Here is a 22,845-nt window from a genome sequence, read left to right as displayed (position 1 = left end):
AGCAGAATACACCAAGATAAATCTCAATCAAAAATCATCAGAGTAATTAGTACAGAAGAAAAATTACCAATAGAAAATTTGAATCAACATTTCATTCTGAAATTTCAAAACCATGGATAAAATTCCATAAATGTGATCAAATTCCACTGATTCACCTGAGTTTATTTGTGAACAAGTCTTTTTTCTAATTTAAAAAATTTACTGGTGCTATTTTCTTTCTTGTCTTCTAGTAAGCAGTAGTTGGTAGTTTTTCAGCTCTGCAGGGACAAAAGTTTATTGGTGCTGTAAAGCAGAATTACACTTTTATTTGCCAAATCTCTTTACATTTCAGACTATGCTATTGTTACTGTTTTCTCCTTATCTCATTTTACATGAGGAATATCAGGTTCTTCTGTGAATGATCACAATGGAATCATGGAATGAGATATACTTCAAAACCAACACATTTGGTATTTGGATAACGTAAGTAACTTTTATACCACTTGTCCTTCTTTAAATACGTGCGTGTATGCATGTGTGTGTTCATACACTTCTAATTTAATACCAGTATTCAGAAGTGATAGAATCAGAATCACCAATGTTGGAAAAAACCTCTAAATTATACGAAGTTATATGAAGGAAAGTGATATACAAGTATCAATTGTAGAGAAAGGGCAGACTGAATTGATGAGGAAAAAAAAGGACTTTGATCTCTGGCTGCTGTCTTCCAATATTCTCAGATTTAATTTCTGCAGTTCACTTTGGACGTTCTGTTGTTTTCAAGCAAAATCCATTTCATTATGCTTGCTTAATTTTATAGCCCAGCTCTCCTGCACACGATCAAAGAAAGTTACATTTTTCTAGACATGCTGGATCTCTATTCTGTTTGTCTCTCTGTTAAGCGTACTTGTGCCACCATTTTATTTACACGTACTGTGCCAAGACACAAGGAGGAAAATGACAGTAACTTAATAACATATCTTAACAGAAGGTAAACACTGACATTTTGGGGGTGATAGCACCTACTTTTAAAGTAAAATATTTCCTTTATCATCTTAGAGCTATTGTCTGTACAAAAACTCATATGGATCTCCAGTCCAACTTGAGAAAAGTTCCTTTTTTTTTTTTTTTTTTTCCAGAAGAAGGAAAGGTATAACGAACTGTACAATAAGCCATTTTTTTTAATGCACAGGATATGAGGAGAAAATGTTTTTCTGAAACTCCCCGGGCCTGTGTTCCCCTTCAAGGTTATGCAGGCAGACCTGCCCAGTCCCCCATGTTATTTGTTGGGTGATTAGGGTGCTCTACATGCAGGCCAGATGACATTTCTCTTCAGTATAAAGGCTTATACCTTAGATTACTATTACTTTTTTTCTGTTTCTTCTGAATAGCTGTTTTTTAATATGTGTGAGTGTTTATAACATTTATTCTAAGATTGAAACTGTTGTGCAGGAAGTACAAAGAGATTGTAAAATACTCATTACACTTCTATGTACCTACAGCGACCTAATAAAAAAATGTTTTCTGTTGGACAATTAGCTTGCATATAGAATCCATCACTTGTCCTTATCCATAGCAGGAACAATAAAAAATTATTCTGTCTCCAGAGACAGAGTATCTGAAGAACCATTCTCATGAAAACAGATCCAAACAAAAGGTTGGATACAATTAAATTCAAATGAATAGAAATAAGCAATACGCTCTTTGAGTCGTGCCAGACATTCTATGTGCCATTCATGTTATTTTACATAAAAAGCAAGACCTGCTGCAAGCCTTCTTAATGTCTAACTAGAATCACCAAAAATTCTACCTGAGTAATCACTATTTATCACTATACGTACCACACACTGTCAATATATCAACTTCTTGAGGAGCAATAACAAAAAATGTAAGAAATACAACTTTCTTGAAATTAAATACTTTTACAATGATTTTACAGCACTTCAAGAAAAAAACAGATTTACATTTGCGTATAATTTAAATGTATATATACATTAAAGGAAAAATATACAGAAATGTCCTTCCCAAGGGCTCGTTTGGATATATATCTATTATTGGCACTATAGATAAAGACATCATCAAACCAATTTTTATTACAAATTACCAAATAACTATATAACTATAATTCTAGCCTGTGAAGATTAGCCTTGAATTCAAGAATAAAAATACTCCAAGATCACATATATGATGTCAGGAGACATTGGTTCTGATATAATGATATGTTCAATGTGAAAAAGAATGTCAATGGAAAATTTGTAAATTGCATTAAAATTAGAAAACAACAAACAAATAAAAAACATAAAATTAAATGATTTTAAAGCATTTTAAAATTTTGTTTATATTATTAATTGAACTATAAAATCAATTCCATTAAACATTTATTTCACAAAACATTTAAATGTCTGAGGTATAAAGGTTATTACTCATTTATAGCTTATTAGATGCTTCTCTTTCTTCCATAACACTGTTCATCTGACTTACACTTCATGCTCAAGTCATGCATATTGGAGCTGACTCTCAATTACACAAAGTCTTTCTCCAAAGATGACAGTCCAAATACAGTAGAGATAAAATACATCAAGGTTTAAAATAGGTCCGTTCAGCCCCACTGCCGCCTCATCATGAAATGATATAATTCACTGATGCTTCTGCCTAGCCTAACATATGTTCTATTCACAGCCTGAGTCACTCTTCATTTGTAATTATTTCCCTTTTTTTCCCCCCATCTTGTAATACTTTGCTTGGTTGAAGACAAATACTGAAAGGAAAAAAGAGTATTATCGTATGATGACCTGTTCCAGGGTGTTAAGTCCCTGTCAAGGTTTGATTTTAACATGGGGTATTGATGACAGTACATCAATTCAGGCATCATGTCCGGAATTAGACTATATTAATTATCACTTGAGTGCAGTATGCATGAAAGTGCTGTTTCATTGACTAAAAGGATTTGACTGAAAGAAAATCCATTTCTCATCTGGTTGCTTATGGATAAAGACATTTTTTCTCTCTGCTGTGGATTGTTCTTTATTAAATATGATATATATAAGATTGAATAGACTGTTTCATTCAAAAACAGATATGAATATTTTTAAACAAAGAATATTAAATTCATTGTTTTGTTGGCAACAACTTAACAATGTATCAAAGTTTACAGTTTAAACACTGCATAGCAAATTACAAAGAATATGTCTAAAAAGTATACATATATATATATACACATAAATGAACCAAGAATTATTTTAAAACAAAAAGAATTATAAAAAACTTAAATTGTATAATTTTGTTGAAGTGAAGAAAAAGCTTGTTAATATTTAGAAATGTTACTGGTCTTTCTTTTAATAAAAAAGTGAAGCTCAAGATCACTGAAAAAAATTGACCGTTACTTCAAGACTCAGAAAATGTCTATCTTATAGCCCTTAATATCTACAGATCATCCCATTAACAGTATAATTAAGAAAGATACACTCAAAATTTTCAGTCTTGCTTAATCACGGTACTTGAATGGAAACAGTTATCAGCTTTAACTAGTTTAACAGAATTACAAGTACTAAAAAACATAACCTATCAGAGAAGTGAATGGGAAATTATGTTTTAGTAAGCAATGAATTTCTACAATGATAAGTTTCAATAAAGGGATAAGCAAGAAGGTAACACTGATCATCTGAGGCATCAAGAAAGGCATTATCCTGAAGGCATCACAAAAGGCATAATCAAATCCCAGAGATTTTTCTACCAACTAGCAGATAATACATTATATAGATATAGCAGATGATGTAGAAATCTTTTGCGTGTAAACCAGGTAAATTTTAGAGAAAATACTAAACTTCAAACAATGAAGCCCGTGGGATCAGCAGTCGATGATCCTCTCTCTTCAGTAGGGCTATTTACACTCATTTCCTTTGTATTGCCCTACTTCCCTTTCCTGATTGCAAAGGGGAGTAGGGTAATGCAAGATCTCCTTCCATGCATGATCTTCTCTCTGCTCCTTCCTTCAGGCTGTGACCAATTCTTCCCTTCCCACAGCTCTTTCCTCACACAGCCCACAGGTGTAATATCTCTCATCTCAAGCCGACTTCCTTTGCCTGAGGATTTCATTCCACATGTCCCTGGAGGACACCAAAATTGTGACTGAGTCCAAACTATGCTGAGCATGGTGATGTGTGATTGCAGCTATAGCAAAAATGACAGTATCATAGAACTCAAAAAATTACCTGAAGTGAAAATTTAAATCTTGGTTTCTTCCAGAAGAAAGCATAAAACAAAACACGTAAATTTGTAGGGCAATGTTTTCTTAACTTTTGAATACTTTAAAGACAAAAATGTCAAGATTTCTTTCCTTTACAGAGGAGCCCAACATGACAAAGTAGCAGGTAAATACGATTACGTTTTGCTTTCTCTGGCTTGTGCTCCTGGGTTAACAACCTGCAGAAGCAGAGGTGAAGTCAGCTAGTCTCCCATCTTCTCTACTCCTCTTCTGATTTGCATACATTTTGAATTCTTTGAGTTTAAAGTCTAATGCTTTAAAATTCGTACAACTTTTGCACACTAAAAGCCAACTGCTTGCTCCTTGTTTTTGAATGGTGCCTGTGGAAAAGTATGATGTGAATGAATGGCACCATTCATTGAAATCAAAGGAGAGCCAGAGAGTTTAGTGTAGAAAAATGAGAATGATTGACAACAGAACACTGGTTATGCACACATAGGTTATGCAAAATTCGGGAGGCTACAAAGCAATAATGAATGAAAAGGAACTGTGTGTGCTGAATGGGTGACTCACCACACCTACACCCTTCAGCGAGGCGCTTGCACATATCTTAGGAACAAGTCTCAGTAAAATATCATCATGCCAATGGTTAGACTCCATCAAAACCAAGGAAACCATAGAGATTATTTTAATACTTTAAAATGTTATTAAAGGCATTATTTTAAAATACTTTTCCTGATTAAATACCAACTGCAATCTGCTACCTCAGAAAAACTGCCAGTAGAGCTCCATGCTTATTTGGATGACTCAGTGATCAAATTAAATCACATTATCTTTGATCTTTTGGTTACGGTGATGTAATCAAGAAACTTTTGATCTGAGAGTAACATCTTTTAGCTCGCAGCTGTCTTCAGTGAATATTTGCTACATCCCCATCTTTCTATGTATAATATAGTCATGGTTTCCTGTTGGGAAGTAATACATTCTCCAATCTTTCACAAAGTAAAAGAAATGTGATATTCAACCAATAATTCTACAGAGGCTTAAGGAAGAAGATAATAAGCTTTAGGGTAGGAAACAAAAGTAAACACTCATCAAGACAGGCGGAGAGAAAACATCTGAATACTTCAAAATGTCTGAGCGTTGCACCATTATAATCAGACAAACACTGGGAAAAAGGGATCAGATAAAGCAAATCAGATCAGGAGTACACAAAACAGTTCACAAATTCTTGTGCCTGATTAGAAATGAATCTGAACCTAAAACCTAAACATACAAGAACTCTGGGAGCACATAATGATCATGCATTTGATCAGCTTAATATAAATTATATTAAATGTATTAATAATTTAATAGTATTGCTATTAATAGAAACAAAAACCTGTGCACAGACATATAAAGGAAGTGAAAATCTGCAGCAAAAATCATTGTCCAGTGCTAACAGCTAGGAAGAAGTGGAGCTGAGACAACCCACATTATTATCATTTTTTTTCCTCACTTGTTCTCTTGATTCCAAAGATATTGCTGGTTACCCAGCAACATTTTGCACCATAGATGAACATCTGAAATCAATGAATCTGTAGCAATGTAGATGAATTCGTGGGAGAGTCAACACAGAAAAACTTAATTACCCCAATCAAAACAAAACTTGCTGGCAGGGATACAGGCCCTTCATGTGCAGTAAGATACACGTAGGTTGCTCTCAATAATGCCTGCTATTATTTCCATGGAAAATACAGTAGATACAAAGAGGGCAATAACACTGTTTGATAGAGCAAATTCTCAGCAACAAAATACTTATTTTTCGACATATTCACCACCATTAGCTGTGCATTTTCACCAGTGATGAACAAGAGCTTGTATGCCATGCTCAAAGCAATCTGCACCACCGGAGTTGACCTATTGTTTCCGTTGCCACTACTGAAAAGCATCACCCACAGCCTCATAGTGTTCACTTCCACTGTTTGGTCTCCAGAAACATTCAGCAAATATCATAGAATGTCAGGGGGTGCCATGTTTTCTACGTGGAGGAATTCAGTGATCCCATTCTGCTAAACTGCCCCTCTGCTGCCATCTGTCACACAGCAACAAAATGTAACAGGATATTGGTGGGAAGGTTCAACTCTGCTATCATACCACCAACATCCACTTATGTTAAAATGACACATATTTAAAGTTGCCAGTTTGTCTGGAGGCTGTTTGAACTTTATATCATTAATCAAGACAGTATTATCCATCCCAAAATGTTTCCACACTCTGCAGCAGGTTAATAACAACAGTTTGCAGACACCTGTTTCTTTGACGTTCCTGACTTGAAGTGTATAGTTTAGCAAGATGAAACTTGAAGAACAATTAAATTATCTGAAACTGACTCAGTAAAGCATTACAAGACCATTCATTTCTTTGCTGGCTACTGATAAAGAGATGGTGATATTTCTTAAAACTGGAAGAACAATTGGTAGCACTGTGGGTATAAAAAAAAAAACAAAAGCATTTCTGGACCTGATATACTTAAATCTGTAGTGAACAGAGGACATCACAATACGTATTGCAAATATGAATAAGTATGAAAGTTATGTTATGAATTCTTCAAATCGCAAAGCATACTAAATCTGAAGTGTTATGAAAAATTGGTTAAATGTTTGACGAACTAAAACAAAATATTTGGCACTTTTTTTGTCCTGAAAGCATCTGTAAGCTGGTACTGATTTTTCCTCAATTTGTTCTAACAGAACTGCATAATTTTATCCCACCAAATCAAATTTCATCAAATTTTCTTCAATAATAGCTCAAAATATTGTTCTCTTTGTATATATATAAATGAATTGATTACATAGCACCTTTTGAAAAGAAATGTACAGTTTATATTAACTATAATAGAGTATATTAGGACAAAAAAATAAACTGCAAGAAAACCAGTACAGGTATGAATCTTTGTTGTTTTGAATCCAAGAAAATTCTCTAACGGTAAAGCAAACAAATGCCATCGTATCAGAAAAACCAGAATAGAAATAGGGCTATTATTAACAAACTTTCAGTATACCTTTCTATGGTTTGGAGGGACTTAGAAAACAGGGAAGTAACTGTTCTCACAGCAGTTCAGGTAAGAATGCTGCAGTGAGGCTGCAATGAGACATCAAACATTTTTACCTAAACTATTTCTATGAATTTTTTTTGGGGGGGAAAAAAAAAGTAGATGCATTTCCAACATCTTACACAGTATCCAAATATATACACACCATTTTTTGTTACAGTAAGCATGCTTTATATTAATATATTAAAGCAGTGACCAAATAAATGTATTGTTAACCATGTGAAGTCACTGCTATTCAGGATACCAGTGCAAAGTAGCTCTCTAGTTTTGCTGATAAACAGTATTTCTCAAGAAATGAATTTGTATTTGCATTCTTATTGCCTTCTTGGTGGCTCATCACTTCCTGTAATAACTTCTGATTCAAACGAAGTAGACAATTGTACTGTGAGCCGAATACTTATTGTAGAGACTAAGTTTCAGCACCTTACAATTGAGTCACTCCATCAAACTGTCAATTCTCATACTAAAATACTGGCTAAAGATTATAATCCTCCATGACAAGAAAATCAATTAATGATTCTGATTTGACCAGAAATCCTGGATTCCAACAGATTCCTCCACTTGCTAGAGAAAAATAGCACCATGCCCATAACTGAAGAGCAAGAAACTACTCAGTAAGTTATTCCTGTACACTGGTCTTGACTGTCCCTCTGTTAGCCACATTAAACATGCTGGGAGGCATTTATTTTTTTTATTTACTGATAATACTTATTTAAGAGAAAATATGGTAAATTTGTGCACAAATAACAGAATACAAAAGATAGCATGCAGTCATTTTCTCAAAGGTTATGTTGAAGCCTCGTTATAGGTCATTTTTTATCTGCCTCCATTGCATCCGGCAAGGTCTATCTCAAGTTGTTATTCAGAATATGTTCTTTATCAATCATGAGAAGCTTCAGTTTGCACTAGAGCTAAACATTAACCATTACATGAAGCTATTATTCTGTTCTAAGTAGAGCAATAGAAGTTTACTGAGGAAGACTTCTCAATTTTTTTTCTTCTACTATCCAACTTTTTCACAGTTCATTACATTCAGTCTTGGGTAGGACTGTGCAACAAAAGGGTTTCGGTCCAATATTTTTAAATAGCATTGCCTTTATGCTTTGCATCTGAGCAATAAATATCAATTGTCAGCTCATACTGGAACAATGAGCATATTGCTTTAGGAAAAAGCTTCTCTTTTTCTTTCAAAAAATGAAGGCATGCCAGAATGAAAGGTTGGCAAGAATGCTCTGAGATTACACTAATTCATGTTAAATTTTGCTCATTATTAACTTTCTCTTTCTCAAAGTTCTGTAAAGGTTACTGGAAGACAAGAGTATCTATTAAAAATGTCAAAGATTCACTGTTAATTGGGCAGGGTATGGAACTCAAAGTGGCACTGCTGTGTAATTTTATCTATCAGTGTACAGTAGTTGACATTCATTTTAATTTTTAGATGCCTATACAACATTAATGCTACTTCCACATTTCATAATACTTTTAACTATAAATAGCAGTTAACCCTTCTGAGAGTGTTAACTTCTACTTAAGTGGCAGAAGTCATTCCTCAATGTGTCCTACCCTATCACTAGGAACTATAGTAAGTTCCACAAAATTTCTTCATGCATCCACTGAATGGTCGAGAAGGAATATCACACAAGAGAAGACCACCAGTATACCAATAATGCTACAGTGCTATGTAGCACCTATAGATATGTCAATTTCACCTAACAGTCAGTCAATGAATGAAATCAGATCAGAAATAGAGATTGTTTTGTGAAGGAGAATGAAGAGCATGACAGATAAGCAGAGAAAAAGCATTTCAAAGGATTCACAATAAATATACCTTTGCTTTAAGGGAGATGTACACAATATTGGTCAATTCAATTCGTAGATTAGAAGTACTCTTGGATTTTTCCCAACACTAGGTTTCACCCATTACTAATGCCTTCAATTTCTTGTTGCTAGGAAACTTCTTCCAAACCTGGTGGATGATCATAAGATCATAGGAAAATTCAGGTTGGAAGGGACTTCAGGAGGTCTTTAGTCCAACCTCCTACTCAAAGCAGGGTCAGCCATGAGGTCAGAACACGGTTATACAAAAATGGCTGAATGAGTGATGCCCTAGCCTCATTACACGTACTTCTTAGCTGGGCTATCCATAGTAATTGGAAACAACATTTTCATTCTAAAAACTGGCTAGTGCAGTGCATTTTTCTTTAACAAGATGTGCATTCTTAGCATTAGGATTCTTAGCTTGGGTATTCTTATCTCTGAACATCTCCACTTTCCACAGTGGCTTCCCCTAGAGTTCAAACGATGTTCAAAGTCTGTTCAAATATTAAAAAGATGTCAGCTGCTCACCTAAAAGACTGACTAAAGCTAGACAGTAATCCTCTGACCTAAAGAAACTCTCTCAAAAGGGAAAAAAGCTTTCTTGAGGATACTCTGAGACTGCAAAATGCCTTCCCACAGTGGTGACAAAATATCAGAAATACTGTCAAACCAAGCATGAAGTTTGCTTCTCTGATACCATATTTTTATAAGTAATCTGTATACTTATACATATTTTCATATGTTGCAAACGTTGTATTTACTTGTACATATCTCTTGGTTTTGCTAAAGGTACAGAGTGCAGAGTGTTTTTAAACAAAAAAACAATCAAGAACATAAAAAATACTTAGATATTCCACTACACGCACGTATGAAAGAGAATAAGATAAGAAACAGAGCTACTATTTTTGTAAACTGATAGTATACTAAAACATTCTGCTTTGGGCTTCAAATTCATGTGCTTAAACTTATACAAACAGAACTTGAATCTCCAGTTCCAGACAAAAGTCTGTCTTTATTAAGTATTAAAGATTCAACAACTGAAATTTATGGAAAAGAAAGGACAAGTAAGGCATATTTCCAAAGAGAGGAATTACATAATTAGGATAGTTAAATATCAGATACTGAAAACAGCAAGGCATGCTAAATTATGATTTTTACTTTACACTGGTGTCACTCAGAGAAAGAAAAAAACTGCATCTTTAAGATCCAAAATATATGATTTTATATCTTCAAATGTTCTTCCTTAACTTTACCTTAATTTCACATACATATGGTTTCCATTCAGTCTTCATGTTATGGATAAAAAGTAGAATATTGTGAGAAATGAAGGAAACCCTCAAATTATCATAATGCATGTACTGTGAAATTTAGAGGCAGATTAACCTGAACGTTAATTCACATACTGAATAAAATGAGCAGTATAATCTTTAGCATTTTTGATTCATTTCATGTAGTTAGTTGGCATGAATGGCAATGGATTTCCATTCATGCTTAATTTCTCTATATTTTTATGTGTCTGCAATAGTGATACTCTCTCTTGTCAAATAAAATACAGGTCATCACACAGCCTGGGTAGTAATTAGGTTCACTTCCCTTATTATTTACCATTTCTGTTACTAGAACCAATACTGAAATAAACTATCAGATACTGGGTTTTTTTGGTGTTTTTTTTTTTTTTTTTTTTTTTTTTTGCTGTGACACAGTTTTAAGTATCACTTATAAGGACCATGATAAGCATGTCAGAAGATTACTCCGCATGAGAGGTCACACTATATATCATGGAATATTAACAGTCTGTATGCTGTCTTTTCACTTTCCTGGAAATCTAAACCAACTTAGTTTTAATTTACTTTTTAATACTATGTGTATAGGATAGTTTCTTACTTTTCTCTGATTATTTTAATAACGATGTTCATAGGATCACCTATTAACTCTTGGCAGAATACAAAGACAATTGTGTGTCTTGGAGTAAAGTGTAATTAGGTGCATTTTTTTCATACATCATTTTGGCTTTAGTATGATTCAGTGAACACATGCAGTTTTAAAGAAATTACAGATTAAATTCTTTTCTAATGGTTTATTTAAATTCGTTCTTTGAGATATCACATTTGTACAAATCCTATGTAATCTCACTTTAAGAACTCATTATGGTTTTGTTGTTGTTGTTGCTGTTCATCGGTTCAAGAAACAAAATCATTCTCAATACCCTATCACTCTTCTGAAGAAACAGTTTGAACTGTGAATAATTTTACTGGGCCACTACTTCATTTTGGCAAGGAAGCAGACTGGACTGCTCTAATTGGCAGCTGGAAAGCCTGACTCGTGCATATTGGCTTGCTGCCAGAATATAAAAAAAAGTTCTTGTTTGGGGAACTGCTGGGAAGGAGTGCTTTTCTGCTTCTCAGTCAATGACAAATTCTCCTCCCACCTTCCACCTCTTCATTATCTGCTCAGCTGAAGCTACTGGAAAGGCATCTTTTACTAATTGATGATGATAATATTACATAACATTCACAGGCCTCTTTCAGAATTGTGACTTTATTGTTCCATCTCAGCAGAATAAATTCATAGTAAAATTTTACCTTGTTACTATCACTATGTTACATTGTTTTACGGTAGCATTTCAACTACAAATCTACAAAGACAAATTCTGTCCTACAAAAGGAATTCATATTTTACTGAAGAGGAACTGTTATTTATGGTAGACTAGCAGAATGCTGAAAAACAAAAAAACATCTTCCTTATCCTGCTTGCATACAAAATTGTTAGAGGTTATGGTACTAAAAGTCTTTAATAAAATCATTTTATTATATGCTTGATCTTCCCAGTTGTAGCTGAAGGTTTTGTGTCCTAGCTCCGGGCTAAATATGCTGGGGGAACTGGTCACATGTTTTCTTTTTTTTTTTTTTTTTTTTTTTTCAGACTGTTCTGTCACTGACTGTACAGCAGGAGAGGTTTTTCCATTAGATGTTGGTGACTGTATGGTTCCAGGTATGCAGGTAGGTCTAGAAGCTCAGTTCTCAACAAGGGTTCAGATTTGCTACTTTTACACAAGCCAAACACTTTGGTGACCAGTGCTGTTATCCCTAAAGCAACAACTAACCAGTAAAACACTGTTTTAATTTGGTAGAGGAAAGCCCTGATGAGAAAAACACAATTCAAACTTTCAATTAATCATTAGAGAAACTATAAAAAATAGGATGATAAATAAATTGCACTTTTGCATGTGATGTAAAATATTCAATTTGAAAGACGTAGAAGCACTGTAAATCAGATAGATTTTTACTGCTACAACAGTTACCCAATATATAACACTTCAGGTTCTGCATCCCTGTGCATAATATGTATAACTTCCACTATTTCAAATAAAAAGCGAACTGATACATTATGTCTGCTGGGACATTTGGCTTCATTTTATGTACTTGGCCGTCCCAGGGAAGGTGAATAGTAAGACCTCATGTTGGATTTCCGCAGCACTGAGGGAGAGCACAGAACTGTGATATTCAGCTCTTACGAATCCCTTCACACAGATTCCATTGAAAAGTGAAAGCATCATGGAGAGCAGCATGAAAAGTCTGGCTGACAGGTGTTCAGTGATTAAATATCTCCAGCTGGAAAGTCCACAGGATCCTGAGCTAACATGTGCTACGAGAGACAAATGACTGCCTTTATTGTAGATTAATTTATAAAGCATGTTTTGTTTACACTAGAAGTTCTTTGTGGGCAAGCATTTTTTCCAAATTGGATTGAAGTCTAGAGAATATTTATGGGTGGCACTGGTAGAATGCTAGCACTCTGCTCTTTCTAAACAGCAAGAGAAATGACCTTTCATGGGTCTGGGCATGAGAAGGTAGTAGAGAATATTTTCTTCTTGCCTAACCCTCCCAGAGAATAAGAAAAAGTCTGCAGAAACCATAATCTGCTTGCTCTGGCTCTTCAAAACCCCACAGTGGAATAGTGCTACTCACTACTCATAGCTGTTATCACTAATAGAATCTGGGGGAGCTGCTAAATCACTGGGGCAGCAAGGTAACAGCTACCTCTTTGAGAGCTTCCAGCCAAGGCTGAGTGATAAAGAAATCAAGGCAAACTCAGATGTTTGGTTGAACAATCAAGCATAATTTTCAGTAGATTAGCACATATATACAACATTTCTTTTATTATCACAAAGATTTTTCCCTCACAGATTTAAGGTAAAATACATAGCACTTGGACTGCCACAGATGGCTCCCAGAATAAAATCAGTTACGTCTGGTCATGAAGACAACCCAGCAAGCTTCAGAACCTGGTTGTAATGCTGAATCTCACAGGGGTTAAGCTGCAGTTATTTCATCAAAAAACCTACCACAGCTTTTAACCACTGGAAGAGATACTGCCAGAGACAAGGTATTGTAGGATGCACATCAGATCTTGTCCAACAAAGCAACTCTTGCATCTGCAGGGCCAGGCAGGTTTTTCTGTGTTTTACCACACACCTTCAGCCAACAGGTTCCACAGCTGGACTGTGCAGAAACCTGAGTTCATCTTAGCCTGAAAATGCGTGACTCACTCTCTAAAGTGAAAACCACAAAGCAACAAAGCATTTCACAGAATCTTATTGGGCTTTCTCAACTAGTGTACATTAGCTGTTGTACCTCCTCTAATGGATGCTACTAGACGATGTTATAACAGCAAATATTTATGCTGGATTTGTTAGAAATAAGTAAGCTGTACACTCCATGAATTTAGAATTTTCACTGGTTCATAAGCCTGTCTCTCATATGAGTGATGAAAAAAATATTTTGCTTTAATTTTTTTCCAGCTCCAGATGCTCCAGAATGCTCCAGAATGCATTTCTCAGTTGAAGCCTTGCTTGGCCACAAACTGAAGAACACACCATTTGTGTTCTGATATAGCAGAAGGACTTCTGACATGGAAAAGACAGAAAATAAAAGGACATTGATTTGATTTTCAAACTTTTCCTCTGAGATCCCTATGGTTACAGTGATGGATTTCTCAAGACCTTTCAGCTCTGATCTTACGCTAATCAAATGTGAACCTTGCACTCTGTTCATCAACTGAACAGAACATTTAATTATACCTATCTGAGGACATAACAGTTAATTTGAGCCTAATTTAATACATCTACACAGATACGAATGAGTCTTCATGGTAATCTAGCCAAATAATGGCAATCTAGCCAAATAATGGCAATCTAGCTAGATATACCAGTACTAGCTTTAAACTAGCTTACTTAGAGAGTGATAGCAGCAATTGCCAGTAGCACAAGTTTCAGTGCAGCAGAGCCCTTGTATCAAGGTAAATGCACACACAGAAGACTTTTCCAAAGGTCTGTACCTGTAAAGGGTACTGCTTAACCAGTTAAAGAGTTAACACAATCCCAAACACACACTTGCTTTATTGCTTAAAGTATTTTTTAAATGCTTTATGTGCACAGGAAAAGATACTTGCCTGCACTTTTTTCTACAAAAACATAAAAAATATTGGAGTAGCAAGGGTGACCTCCAGTGTGCAATAAGTTTATACCATTGCATCTTATATGTAACACAATACTTTCCTGGCCTATTATTAATTTAGATAATCCTACAAAACCAATTATTTACTTAATCTTTTCAGCACAACACAGAAATTCAACTCATTGTGTTCTGTGTCAAATTGTCATTTTCAATCACTATTTAGAACTTCTCTTTATTACCATGAACTCTATACAATGACTGCATAAAAAAAAATTTAGAAATTTGCTTCCTCTTACCTAAATGCAGATGATCGTAGTCTGAATTTTTCATCTGAAATAAGACTGATTAAAATTAAAGTATGTATTATATAAGCTTTCTTTTTTCTTTTTTTTGTTTTGTTTTGTTTTGTTTTTAATTTCAGAATACACGGGCCTTATAGGTTCATTACATAAATGCTACCTACAGAATACCTTATGCCATAATTTCAATTAATGTGCATTTCATAGTAAACTTTTGAAAACTTGAAAATAGCCAGTAATTCAAGGAAGCCAAGAAGCTTAAACTATTGTAACTCCTTATAAAAAAAAGATATGCACATGTATTTTAATAAGCTAACAATTTGTTACAGTGTATAATAAGCCCCAAAATAACCTATAATGACTATCAACTATTAATGAAGAAAATAAAGCTTGTGTTCCACAATATAAATTTTTTAATAAATATTTTTAATGAAATCTTTATCAGTTGGGTATCTTAAAATGAAATCATGAAAGATGATTGAATTCATCATGATGAATTCAAAAGTAAAAGCAATTTTTACATTTCGTTTTATTTCCCTCATCAGGACACAGCTTACCTTTTGATGATTAATTTTGAAATAGTTTTTCTAATAAACTAGGGAGCATTTTTTAGCTAACTGCAAGCACACAAAAGATCTAATTATGGGTGCCTAGTGGTGCTACTGTCTGTCAACCTAAGTGTCATTCAGGGTCTGTCAGTGTTCCCATTATACATCCCTACTTTCAGAGGGTTATAATGTGAATGTTAAAATTTGCTTCAGGCTGATTCCAGGCATATTGTGCAGGGCATCAGGCTAGAACTGATTTTTTTTTTCCCTAGAAAAAAAAAATTATAATTATGAATTTTAGAGATTTTAACCCATACCTACATAAAAGGTAAAGAGCTTGTAGGAGCATATACCTTTTCAAATGACAGTAATATAAAAGCAGCATATTGTTTTAGGAACTTGAATGCTGCATACTGATTATCCAAATGTATAAGAAAGACCACCATTGCAGCAGTTAAGTCAAATGATTTCATTTGCCTTCCTTATTCAACTAATCACAATATAGACAAAGAACGAAATTTCTTGATTGAGGATACAGGGAGTTGGCCTTATGGTTTCACTGATCAGCAGACTATGTATTTGTAGGTAAGCTTGGAAATTCTCTATATTCTAATTCTTCCCTTGGACTGCTTGCACACTCTCATATGAAGTATTTTTACCTGTTGCTGGTAGAGTGTAAACACTGTGCATCATTATACTGCTAGAACTATGCTTTATAATATTTAGCATAAGAATTACCACGAGAAAGTCACAAACACATTCTCTACACTAGAAAGAAGTGTGTCATGAGCTCAGCATGCCAGTACCGGGGCACAGATTGTCCCAGCAAACATCAAATATACACATTTTTTCCAGTGCATACTAAGACAAGGTTGCTAGCTAGAACTGCTCACAGAAGTTATTGCAGATTGGCAAGTACTCTGTGAATCCATCTCTGAGTTTATTGCATGTGAACATGTAGAAGGATGTTAGACCTTAATAACAGTAGAAGGGCCATTGATTCAATACACTGATTCAAGATGATTCAGCAACAGCATGTGACCAAAGGTTTTTTTTTCTTTCAGAGATGGACAGATTTACTAGCATTACCATTAAAAAATTACAAACTCATCTATGTTTACTTTTGTTAAAAGAAATGCTTTTTCAAGCCCAGCTAGAGCAAAAATGTTTAAAATAGCTAAATACATCTCTAAAGAACAGTGGTTATTTTATGCATTCAGAATACCTAATTAGAACCATGACAATTAGCTGTTTGTGGAGAACTCATTTTTTACCTTTCATAAATATGGGATTTGAACTTTCTGGAGTGTTAGCTCATGGTTTTAAATAATAAAATAATTAGAATTTGCATTTATTTAGTAATGTGGCACCAAAGTGTCATTTATCTGGTAAGAAGGGTAGAGAATGCAAGAAAGTACACTTTTTCCCATTTCCCAAGAAGATAGATACTGCTATTTGACATACAGCTTCTTGCAGCATTTGACACAACAAAATTGCTACATGCCAAAGGAATGGAAACAGGATTTTCCATTATGAATTTAGATTTTATTTGCTTTATCTGCATTCTACTAGCTTAGTTTTACAGTGGACACACATCTGTTTACAATATGAAATAAAAAACACTGAATTCAGAATGTCACAGATCCTAGCTTAATTCAGGGCCTACTTCAAAGTCACAAACTGTCTAAGAATAACAGATAAAGATGAGGATATTTATATTTAATTATATTGAAAACTGCCAATTCCTTATTGCTATTTAGATAAGAAATGTAAAAATAAATGACAATCAAAAAGTTCCTCAAAAACTTAGCTGCAAAAGATGGCTTACAAACTAACTCATTAAATTTGGCCATAATATTATGAACTGATGTATACCAGTGTATACATAATTGCAGCAATTTTTATTTATCTATTTTTTCACAGAAGAAACATTTCTTGATCCTTTTTTTTTTTTTCCTTTTTTTTTTTTTCCCCTCAAAATAGGTTTACATCTGTGCATAGATTTCAGTGCGGGGTTTGAGCAATCTGCAGATTTTTCAAGTGAAGGCCTTCCCCCACACTTTGCCTTCAGTGTATCAGGAGACCATTTTAATTCACTCACCAAGAAATCCTCAAAGAGACTGGTATGTGTGGTAACATAGGAGCCAATATCGTAGCTATCAGTTTTCATACAGCTTGGCTGGACCTTTACATTACTGCTGCCCCACATTTATTGTTCTTTCATTGCAGCTGTCAGCATTCCCTGACAGCATATTATGGAGTACATGGCTACAAAGTCAGTATCAATCAGGCCACGATCATGCAGATAAAAGTAGCAGACTATTGATAATAGGCCTTAAATCAGATCATCAGGGCTTAAGTGTAAGATTCTTAAAAGCTAGCAACCTGATGGGACTTCCTTCTCACTTCTACCTGCTGCAAAACAAAACACAACAACTCATATAACACCTACACACTTGCTATGACTACACGGAAAATAACAATAAACGTAAGTAACACGTCCCTACCACATTCTGAAAGTCTAGGCAAGAATCAACAGAAAATTTCACTGTATTTAAGTAAAGCGCAGCAGAACTAACACACAACCCCAGCCACTGCACTAATGCTCCATTCCCCCCCACTGGTAACAGCACTTTTGTTGTGCTTTGAAACTCTCTTACTTCAAAAGCACTTCAACTTGATATGGCCATTTAGCAAGAAACACAAGAGAATGTGTGTAGTTTAGCAGCGTTCTTCACCAAACTGAAAGCACCGTGTTAAAAACAAAAGGATCTAATTTGTCCTAGACATAAATAATAAAACAAAACAAGAGTCGCATGCAAATTTAGCAACATAAAATTTTAGGTGATAAACAGAATGGAGCCTGGCTTCTTGTTTAGTATTCCTTAGTTATCACCATAATTGCTGCATGTCTGTCATCACTAGGAAAAGAAAAAAGTGTCTCTCTCAGCTGCTCCCCTGCTTGTTTTGTTCACTGTATTCTTGTAAAGTGGGAGAAAATAAGTGTCATTTAATGAATAGTGCTATTCTTTGTCTGACAGCTTCATATCTGTTAGGTGTAGGAGGCCTAGTACTTTCCTTTTCTGATAATGTTTTTGACAGTGTGCTAAATTCCTCCCCCAAAAGGCCGGCGTATATATTCTGCTAAAAGGGGCTTCATCTATCCTGAATGGATGCCCTCTTTTAACCCCCTTCAGCTTCTGTTCTTACATTAATTGAGCTGATCAGATTGAGCATATGAATTTGTCTTTGATGTATTCGTATGTTTAGTTGACGCTGCTCGCGCTCTCATTGGCAGCGGGCAGAGCTCTCAGACAAATAGGGCTGTTGCCATAGTAACAAGCAATAGCTAGGGATCTCTTGAAAAATATTTTTATTTCAAAATTCAAACTGGAAAATTCTCACTGGATATGGTTCTCAGTTCTAAACGTGTCATATCTAATGATGAATGCAATTAGGAATCCCACCAGTGTTTTAAATAATAAATTAGGCTAATTTTCTAGGCCTGGCATGATGACATACAAATACTAAAAAGGAATCTCTCTTTTTTTATCCATGACAAAAGACTTATTAATGACTTTTGTTCTTAGGATTTCAAAATTAATTGAACGGTAGAACAGTGATATAGCCTTTGCTGTGCTGAAAATGAGAAGCCTAGAGGTAAACTTTTTTTTTTTAAGTACTTCAAGATGCTCCGATATTTGGCTATTTCATATAAAAGCAGGTGAAGAAATCATTCTAAAAATGCTACAGCAGTTGGTAAATCTCAAAGGATAAAAAATGCCCATAGCCATTTTTAATTACTGAGCATGAAAAAAAGAGAGATGTTGAACATAAGTTTAGTAAGCCTTTACAATCTGACAATGCCAGGATTTTAGTTAGTAGAAGGAAACAATAAAAATACCTATCTGTGAAGAAAGGAAAAGAAAGAGAGAAAGAGAGAAAGAGAGGAAGGAAGGAAGGAAGGAAGGAAGGAAGGAAGGAAGGAAGGAAGGAAGGAAGGAAGGAAGGAAGGAAGGAAGGAAGGAAGGAAGGAAGGAAGGAAGGAAGGAAGGAAGGAAGGAAGGGAGGAAGGGAGGAAGGGAGGAAGGAAGGAAGGAAGGAAGGAAGGAAGGAAGGAAGGAAGGAAGGAAGGAAGGAAGGAAGGAAGGAAGGAAAAGAAAAAGCTGATGAGAGCAGGCTATGAAGATTTGAAATTAAAGTACATATTTTGTATTAGTCTGTCTACTACTATTTTCCCTGGAAATTAGCTTCCTGACTTTGGCTTTTAAGATACTGCCTGTCAATGTGCAGTAATAGAGTTTCAGGGTACTGCTTCAACATATAATTATACTACATTGAAATCCACTGATATTATCATCTTTTATGCTACTTCCAATTAGAATTGTTCCATCTTGAAGGGTCAATCCCTTATATCTCAGTATCCAGGAAAAAAATCAGTTAAATGTTAAAATTTGACAATTCCCTAACAAAGGTTATGTTTTAAGTACTTCACTTGTACTCTACAGCATATCTGCAGTCCCTTTTAAAGGAAAGATAGTTTTAAGAAGTTTCAGGATCATAAACACACAGAATCACAATGTGCAGAAGAAAAACTTAAGAAACCTTTCCCATTATATTAAATCTGTGAGCATTAAGTATGGATTTCAGTTATCAAGATGATATTTATTGGTAACAGAATGCAAGAAAGAGAAAACAGTTTACATATTTTCTGAATTGTCACCCTTCCCTCTTCTGCTTTCTTTACATACAAGGGATTTTACAGATTTTAAATCTGTACTATAGTGTTAAAATTTTGGCCACCGTTGAAATGTAAAAATAAAATAAAATAAAAATAAAAATTCAATAACACTTTGTCATCCAAAAGGCAAAAAATGGCCTTATTGAAATTTTGTCATTGCCTTCATTAGATTCATGCTTTCTGGGAATGTCTCCCATAAATCAGGGGAAAAAGTGTCCCAGGCCACTGTGAAAGTCCATGGAAGAGGAGAATATTTTGCTTTGCCAGTTTGTTGTCTTCCAGTGGTGTAATTAAAAAACTAAGCTTAGGATTTGCTTCACACAATGTATGTTCAATTCTTAAAGACAGACTTCTAATACAGTGCTTTGATTTTTTTTAATGGTCTCAGAAAAGACAAATGACACTCTAAATCATTTTGTTTCAAAATTAATATGATAGTGCTTGTTTGAGAAGTTTCTACCATTGTATTTTTCATAATGCAGAATTTTATCTTTTCTTACTGCTACACATAGAAATATATACTCTATTGATACTTCTGGATATAGGTTCTGTATTTTAATAAAAAAGAAGCTCCTTCATGTCAGAAGAAAATATTTCCTATAACATCAAGAAGCATGAGGCAATAGCTAGCACAGCTACCTATACATGCTTCATTTTTGAGAGAGATTCTAATACAACAACTAATTTCTAGTCAATGTAAACATTAATAATAGTTAACAGTGAGCAAGAGAAAATCTAAACTATTTTATTTTCATTAGAAAGGTTTATGAAATTGCAGGGAATAGCCATCTAGTTGGATAATGATCAAAGCTATCAGTGGGGTTAGAGACAGTCTTGATGACGATGAGAGATGTGTGGCTAAGACTCTCCTATAAAAAGGACAGGTGAACACATTCCGTCAGGTAATGTAAATGGGTTCACATCCCCCCAGACCTTGTTACAAACACCATCAGAGCCCTCAGCAATCAAATTTTCAAATCAGTTAAATTTATCTTCTGATGGTACAGAAATCAGCAGTAATTTTATTAACACATCTGAATAGGAAAAAAGGTAATATTTTATTTTATGAATATGTGGACTGTATATGTATTTTGTAAGTCTGAATCACATACTCATCCTTTGTAAGAAAATGAATCTCTCGATAGGAGGAAGAAATACCTTAGAGCAGTCAAAAGAACTGTTCAAAAATATATTATGATAACTATTAACAGCAGTAGTTCATTATACTTGAAAGGTATTTCAAACAGAATGGAATAGCAGAGATTTTAGCAATAGAAAATCTATGTGTAGCCTATCTACCTATGTGTATAAGAAATACGTAGATGCTTATTTAAAACTAAACATATTTATGTTTTAGTTTAGCAGACACAAAAATATTTAAATAATAATTAAAGTAAAAATAAAGACAGCAAATCTGAAATTCAGGATGGGATGCTTTGAAAATTGTTTTCATGCCGTGGATAGACGGAGAAATTCAGATCTTCAGTTAGTATAACGTAATAGGACATGTGGTGACAATTCTGTTTTCTGGACTCGATTTCTATAATTTCATATTGGTGATTTGTTTTAAATCAGTTCCATCTTGAAATGTCAAACTGAAGAAATTCTATGACTATTAAAATAGTAGAAGATTATTACTGTTGTAAGAACCGTGAACTGTTCATCATGAAATACAACTCTGTAATTAACATAAAAGCATGGCAATTTACTTCTTTTCAAAATGATTTTATGAAGATTTGAATGTGTTTTAAAAATTGTTATAACTTTCACCTTAAACAGTATCTTATAGTAACATAGCCTACCCAGTTTTCAGAAAAGTTGTCTAATCCAAAAATTAGTGGATTTAGTGAGGTAGAACTGGGACAAGAGCTGGGGTGATGATCTGGTTACAGTGAAATAAAATATCCATTCAGTATTAAAATGAATCCCAACCCATGTTCACTAGTATTATCAAAACAAAAGGCAAGAATCCCCCTTTACAAAAAAATGATAACTGGAGAACTTATATTGAAACTTGATTTAATTTAGCTTAAACAGCTTCTTAGAATTCAGCCAGGTAGGGAAGAAATTAAATGACATTGAGAGCAATTTGCTGACAACACAGTCCTGTTTAAGGCCTTATTGAGCAGGGCAGGTTTTAGAATGGAAAAATAAGATTTCAGTGGGTTAGACAGAATACTAGACAAAGATGAAGTTATTTCAACAAGTCAGTGATTTCTACCAATGCAATATGAAAATAAATAAATTAACGAATTATTAGATGTCATATTAAAAAGATTCTGGATTGTAATATTTATTAAAAGACCACAGAACTACCGGAGATAAGATCCTTAGAAGATTAGCCTGTTAGATACTAATATAGAGAGAATAGCAGTGTTTACTTCTGGACAGATTTATATTCAGTAATAATGTTTTGAAGTAGGAAAAAAAAATCAAAGCCATCAGAAGTACATTCCAAACTTGGTTAATCCACATTTGAATTTGGATCTTGATGATCATTGTTAGAATAGTTAGAAGTATGCTGAAACTATGAAACAGGAGGGACAAAAGTTACAAAACAATCTTGGAATGAAAAATATATTCTATTGCATGGCATTGTCTATTCAGTGCAATTTTATCTTCATATAAGTTACCTAAAACTAGCCTTTCCTTGTTTTGAGGACCTTTCTAAAATTTTCAGGGTAAAAAAAATTGCTATAAGCCAGA

The 22,845-nt window shown here is 34.3% G+C and overlaps 1 protein-coding gene across 3 annotated transcripts in view; it reads right to left on the bottom strand.

The window, feature by feature from the left end:
• The window catches only part of KIAA0825 (KIAA0825 ortholog), a 229,148-nt gene that overhangs the window by 61,640 nt on the left and 144,663 nt on the right, over window positions 1-22,845 (bottom strand). Inside the window, exon 20 of one of the 3 annotated variants that reach the window (XM_048930561.1) lies at window positions 3,163-4,085. The exons of the other annotated variants lie outside the window; for them this stretch is intronic. Within the exon in view, the coding sequence (XP_048786518.1) occupies window positions 4,043-4,085 (43 nt within the window). The 3' untranslated portion in view covers window positions 3,163-4,042. Of the gene's footprint in view, window positions 1-3,162; window positions 4,086-22,845 lie in introns of those variants that run through there. 3 annotated transcript variants of the gene reach the window in all.

This window comes from Lagopus muta, chromosome Z (assembly GCF_023343835.1).
Source record: "Lagopus muta isolate bLagMut1 chromosome Z, bLagMut1 primary, whole genome shotgun sequence".
NCBI lineage: Eukaryota > Metazoa > Chordata > Aves > Galliformes > Phasianidae > Lagopus > Lagopus muta.
The sequence above is the reverse complement of the archived record's forward strand: the minus strand, read 5'-3'. Positions and strand labels throughout refer to the sequence as shown.